This window comes from Echinops telfairi, unplaced genomic scaffold (assembly GCF_000313985.2).
Source record: "Echinops telfairi isolate 266 unplaced genomic scaffold, ASM31398v2 ScPeMD7_1;HRSCAF=3_0, whole genome shotgun sequence".
NCBI classification, from domain to species: domain Eukaryota; kingdom Metazoa; phylum Chordata; class Mammalia; order Afrosoricida; family Tenrecidae; genus Echinops; species Echinops telfairi.
This window is the reverse complement of record NW_022103896.1, coordinates 930022-936214: the sequence shown is the minus strand read 5'-3', so window position 1 is coordinate 936214 and position 6193 is coordinate 930022. Positions and strand designations below refer to the sequence as shown.

The following is a 6193-nucleotide window of genomic DNA, read 5'->3' as shown; positions in this document are numbered from 1 at the left end:
GGGCGCCGGGTTCGCGGCTCTCGCCGGCGAGCCTCCCGGTGCGGCGCCTCTCCGCCCGCAGCTCCTCGCGCGCTCGCACGAGCGTGTCCTGCGCCCGCGCTCGCCGCGGGGCACGCGTCCGCCCCAGCTGCCCCGGCGACCCCGGCTCTCCCCCGGACGCCTTCCCCCCAGTGGGTGAGTGCGCGGCTCCAGGAGACTGAGGCGGGGCAGCTGGCACAGAAGCGCCCGGCCGTGTCCACCCCGCACCCGAGGCCGGCCGGCCGGCCGAGCCGTGTGCTCCGGGAGCGCGGGGCAGCCCGGGCGGGATACGCTGGGCCGGGCTCCGAGTGTGCCTTGGCTCAATGACCGTGGACTTGTCCGCCTTGGACCTTTCGGGAGGCGAGTGGGATTTCTGCAACACGGGCAGCCTCCCAATCCTCCCCTGTGAAGGGGCCCGGCTGTGCTAGGAGAAGCCTGGGCCCGACTCTCAGCGCAGGATCCCTCAATTACCCAGAGCGGCCGTGGCCTGCCCCACCCCAAAGCCCTCTTCCTTCCACTGGGTGGGAGGTGGGGGGTTAGGAGCCCACTGTGCATGTGCGTGGCCCGTGTGTCGCTGGTTTTCCCCTGGGTCTTCATGCTAGCTTGAATCACCACCGTAATCTTCCCAGACTGGTGGCTCCCAGAGACAGCCTGCAGACATCTCTCATGGCTGTGCCCCAGGTGAGCAGGCTGGTGCCACCAGACCCTCTGGGGGTGGCCCCTGACTGGGAGGGGGGCTGGGTGAGAATGTGGCGAGCAGGGGGAAATGCCTTGGCTTCCCCCTCCACCAGGCCCCTCCCACCTGTACTTTGTCTGCACCCACCTGACCCCCGTGCGGCTGGCACCGTAGGTGACCTTCAAGGACGTGGTTATACGCTTCTCCAGGGAGGAATGGGCGTATCTGGACGCAGCCCAGCGCGCCCTCTACCGAGATGTGATGCTGGAGAACTTCAGGACCCTGGAAGCACTGGGTGAGGACCAAGGTGGCCTGGGCCTCTGTGTGCCTGGTCCGGGCTGTCAGGGGAGCCCCTGTCTCAGGGCAGTTGTCTGTCCCACTCACCTGGGGGCTACCACCTCCTAGAACCACGCCCTCGCTATCTGAGCGCTTTCTCCCCACCATCCGTGGCCAGTTTGCTGCAGGCTCCTGACAGCGACTCCCTTCTTCCCTTCTGCCATCTCTGCCTTGGGGTCTTCTCCAGGGGACCCCAAGCGGGCCTGGACTCTGGACATTTACCCTCTGCCACCTGAAGGTGGTTCGAGCCCCTTACCGGCCTTCTGCCTGTGGGACTGACATGGCTTGCTTGTTTGTTCCCCTGGACAAGGCTTCTGTAGGCGGCGGCCACACCTCGTCTTGTGTCTGGAGCTCTGGGCAGAGCCGTGGGCAGAGGCAGAGAAGTGCGCAGGTAAGCAGAGATGCGCAGGTGAGTCCCGTCTGGACTACTTGCTGCTCAGCAGGGGCCTTGGGGGACACAGGGAGCAGCCCACCTGTGGGGGACAGGGGTGTGTGATTTACCCTTCAGAGCCCCTGTGGGGGGTGCTGTGTGATCAAACTGCCCCCTGGCACAGGCACAGCCCAGCTGGCCCTGGCTGGGCGTCCCCGTGGTTCTGGGATCCGTGGGCCTCTACTGCCAGGGTGAGGCCGGTGGCCAGCGCTGCCCCCAGCACTAGCTACAGATGGCATCGTTCTTCAAGTCAGTCACCCTGCCCAGGGAGGGAGGCGCTGCCGGAATCCCCAGGGGCCTGGTGGTACAGTGGTTAAGCACTGGGCCGGGAGCCCACAGGCTGATGGGCGGAGAGTGGGCGGAAACAGGCTGCTTGCTCTGGGGTCGCACTGCGCAGAGGTCACAGCAGCGGGGTGGGGATGGGGTTGTGCAGGTGGGCAGGTCCCTTCCCCAGGGCTGTGTGGCCGCGCCTGGAGGACCGTGGGGTGGGCATTTGCAGTATGAGATCCCGTGCCTGGGCAGGGGCCGGCTCACCGTGGCACAGGCTGTGGAGGAGTGGGGAGTACTGGTTGTCCCACCCCTGAGATGGGACGCGAGGGCCCCAGTGGGAACAAGACAAATCAGGGTGACGGGGCTGGGAATCCCCAGTTTGTGAGAAGCCTGGGTCTGGGCTCCAGCAGAGCCCGCTCCTGCCATACATTTGCCCAGTGCTGGTCCAGGCACCCGAGCCAGGCCTTGCTGGGAGCCCCGTGGCACTGGGATCCCAAGCGTGGAACCAACCCATCTATCCCCAGAGGGTGCCCGGACCCCGGAGGCGGCCCTGCTCTGTGAGCCAGAGTCACACTGGGGCTGTCTGCACTCCAGGCCATGTTGGTAACCCTCTCAGCCTTGAGCCCATGCCCGCACCTGGGCACGCCCCAGCCTTCCTGAGCTGCCCCCTCGGGGCCAGGCACCTGCTATGTTCATCCCAGCCCACTTGTGGGGCAGTGCTCACTGTCCTGCGCCAGGGGTCCTAGAGGGATACTCCCAAAGTGGACCAGAGCAAGGTGGGCGCAGCCTGGAGCTCCTCCTCCCCTTGGCATGGTTGTCCTGGTGTCGCCGGCAGCACACCTGCTCTTTCCAGCAGGGACCGGGACCCTTCACCACCAGGCGAGATGCCTCCGCCAGCCGCCGTCTACTGCCAGGAGTGGCCCTGCACTGGCAGGAGTCAGCAAGGCGGCCGCAGGTGGGACAGGCGAGGTTCTGAGCCTGGGCCCTGGGCAGCCGCAGGGGAGCGGTGCAGGCAAGCCTACGTACATTTGTGACACTTGTGGGAAGGTGCTGAGCAGCCTTGGCCAGCTCGCCACCCATGAGACGGTGCACACAGGTGCCAAGTCTCTGGAGTGCCGCGTGTGTGGCCAGGCCTTCCGCTGGACGTCCAACCTGCTGCGGCACCAGCAGAACCACACGGACTACAAGCCCTTCCGCTGCGAGCAGTGTGGCCTGGCTTTCCGCCTGCAGGGCCGCCTGACGCAGCACCGCAAGGTGCACTCGGAGCTGCGGCCCTACCTCTGCGGCGCCTGCGGCCAGGCCTTCAAGCAGCGCTCCAACCTGCTGCGCCACCAGCTGGTGCACAGCGGCAAGCGGCCCTTTGCCTGCGGCGTCTGTGGCCAGGCCTTCCGCACCAAGGAGGGCCTGGTGCAGCACGGCCGGCTGCACAGCGGTGAAAAGCCCTACACGTGTGCCGAGTGCGGCAAGGCCTACCGCTTCGCCAAGGGCTTCAGCATCCATCAGCGGCTGCACCGTGCTCCACGCCACTTCCCCTGCACCCTCTGCGGGAAGGCCTTCCGCCACCTCGGCTTCTTCATGCGCCACCAGAGGACCCACGGGGCCCCAGAGGACCCTGGGGCAGCATTTCCTTCTGGTGGTGGAAGTCCGGCCATTGGTGTGGGCAGGACGGCAGGACTGGGTGGGAGTGGGCAGAAATTGAACAGCGAGTCGGAGACCACCGAGCCCAGTGCAGCTGTGGGGCACAGCGGCCACCAGCGTTACTGGTGACGTGATGGGCGAGCTGTGGGCCGCGGGGCTGCAAATGTGCCCCTGCCTGCAGGCGGTTCTGGGCGTTGGTGTGTGGGATGAGATGGGAGTGAGCAAGAAGCCTTCTGTGGTGGTAGATGACGTTTTTGGGATTTGTGGTGATAAAATCCTAATAAAAAGGAGAAAGCCCAGGGAGAACAGTGTGGCTCCTGGCTGGAGCAAGGTGGGCTGTATTTGAAAGTGCCCCCGGTTATTTCTCGGCTCCGTGACACAGTTCCCGTGAACGTGCAGGCTGTGGAGGAAGGTCACGAGGGGGTGGAGGGCAGGGAGCGCCTCAGTACTGTTGAGAGCAGCACTGAGGCCTCCTGGAGGTGCCTACTGCTACGGTGGGTGGCAGGGCGCAGGGGAGACGGCCGCTCTTGGGCAGTGTGTAGCAGCAGTGGTCCCAAGTGTCTGCCAAGCACCCCAGTGGGCTTACAGTGAACTCCGCATGGCCCGTCGCTAAGTCAGCACCAGCCCTAATGGCCAGTCCATGCCACAGGGTAGGCTCCGATTCCCCACGGCCTACAGGACAGAGCTCCCCAGGGGGTTCCAACGGAAGCAGAGGGCCTCATCTTTCTCCCAAGACAGCTGTTGGCTTTGAACCGCCCACCTTTTGCTTAGGGACCCAGCCTTAGACTTCAAAAGCGGAAGTGGGGTCAGCCATGTGAGTGGGGGACTGGTGGCCACCCTGCCCTTCCTGCACAGTAGCCCCATCCAAGACCCTCGTGCAGACGCAGGTCCTTGGAGTCAGGCAGCACTGCTGTGAAGGGAGGCTGCAGACAGACCCTGGCCACGTAGGAGTTTGCTGTCATGCGAAGTCCCGCCCTCAGGTCACCACAGAAGAGGACAGGAGTGTGCTGCCCATCCAAGTGACAAAACTCGAATGGGTATGTGTGGGTGTTCAGGTGAAAGTAATTGAAAGAAAAGTAATCCCGACACCGGCAATTGATGCCGCTGGACTCTGGTGAGGAGAGCTGGTCAGACTGGGCTTTTCAGACAAGCCCGTCTCTGATCCTGTGGAGATACCACCTCATCAGCAAGACTTCCTGTCCCTTGGGACAGGCTCCTGTGGGGTGGGAGGAGGCTGGATCCTGGAACTGGGTTAAATGAGTTCATCCGGGTCTGGCTACGGAGCCCTGGAGGCAGAAGAGGTTAAGCTTTGGGCCACTAACCTACCACAGTGGTTGAAGCCCACCAGCCACTCCACAGGAGAAAGGTGAGGCGCTCTGTTCTGGTAAATACCCAACCATGAGCCAGGAACACCCACAGACTGACTAGCACCCACCCGAGCTCATTGCCCGAGTTGACAGACGACAGAACAGGCCAGAAAGCCTTTGGCCTGAGCAACAGCTGGTAGACTTGGACTGCTGACTGGGGTTGGCAGCCGACTGCACGGTCACTGAGCAGGGCTCCTCAAGGGCAGCAGCCTAGTCTGTCACCCATCATTGCTTCCCTGCAACTGGGGTTCCCCGCACCCACCAGGGGCGGCTCACAGAGGGGCAGACGTGTGTATGCCAAATCCTGGAACGGTGGTTCTCAACCTTCCTGATGCTGCGACCCCCCCCATCCATAAAATTACTTTTGTTCCTACTTCATAACTGTCATTTTGCTACTGTTAGGAATTGGGCGACCCCTGGGAAAGGGTCGCTTGACTCCCAAAGGGGTCAAGACCCACAGGTTGAGAACCGCTGACCTTGAAGAAGGCGATTGCATGGCAGTCTGCTGGCAGATGGGGGGGTGGCTCGACGACAGGATGGGACACTTCTGTCTGCCCCGAGTTTGCTGTGCTGTCCTTGGTGCGTCATCAATGTCCCCGGCTCCTCGGTGCTCCGGGTGTCAGCTTTCTGGCCAGTCCCCAGTACGGCTGCACCTTGCTCCTGCGGGCCTTGCCTTCCTGCCCTGCGCTGAGAGCCACCTTGCTTCCAGCACACAACGTCGGGGGCACTTGAGTGTCTCAGATGACACACACGGGACATTCCATGATGTGAGTGCCTGGGTGGGAGGGCTGCTCCCCCAAGTGTCCAGCAGTCCCTAGGACCAGCACCTTACTCTCCCTGGCCTCCCTCTGCCCCATCAGCTGCCAAGGCCTCTCCAGCCAGGCCCAGGCCACATTGAGAAATCCAGCTACCCCAAATGCAAGTGTCCCCTCGGTCAGCTTTCTCCTTGGCCAAAGTGACCTATCCCACTGCCCCTGGGATGGAGCCCCTAAGTCCTCGGACAGTGGTTAGTGAAGGTGCCACACCTATCGCTAAGTTGGGGAGGCTGAGCCTGAGGCAGCGCCGTGCAGTTCCCAACAAACGCTAGATGGTTCAGAAGAAACCCCACTCTTGGACAACACACAGGCCCAACACGAGCTTCTGGAAAATCTACATTAAGTGTGCTAGTTTTGTAACTTCCCCAAATTGGAAATTAGAACACAATCCATTTGCAGTCCAGGGGACATGAGAGGCTTCAAAAAGCAGGTGCCGAACCGTGATTTTTGAATTCAGTGTTTTCAGGGGGCCCCTCCTAGCGGGCTAACCTACATTTCTACCCTCTAGGGTTTCATGGTAAACTGTCACCCCACTCAGGGTATGCTGCATTTGGTTGGTCTGTGTAACTGCACGAATTTGGAAAAAAGGACCTCACCCACCTGCCCCAGGACACACACCACAGGTATCACATTAATTGTATCC

General features: G+C 62.5%; 1 protein-coding gene across 1 annotated transcript in view; it reads left to right on the top strand.

The window, feature by feature from the left end:
- Positions 1-3716, top strand: part of ZNF707 (zinc finger protein 707) — a 7798-nt gene extending 4082 nt beyond the window's left edge. The window contains exons 3-7 of the mRNA XM_045286818.1: positions 62-174; positions 648-699; positions 869-989; positions 1341-1421; positions 2566-3716. Coding sequence (XP_045142753.1) covers positions 62-174; positions 648-699; positions 869-989; positions 1341-1421; positions 2566-3497 — 1299 coding nt within the window. The 3' untranslated portion in view covers positions 3498-3716. The remainder of the gene's footprint in view (positions 1-61; positions 175-647; positions 700-868; positions 990-1340; positions 1422-2565) is intronic.
- Positions 3717-6193: the final 2477 nt, after the last annotated feature.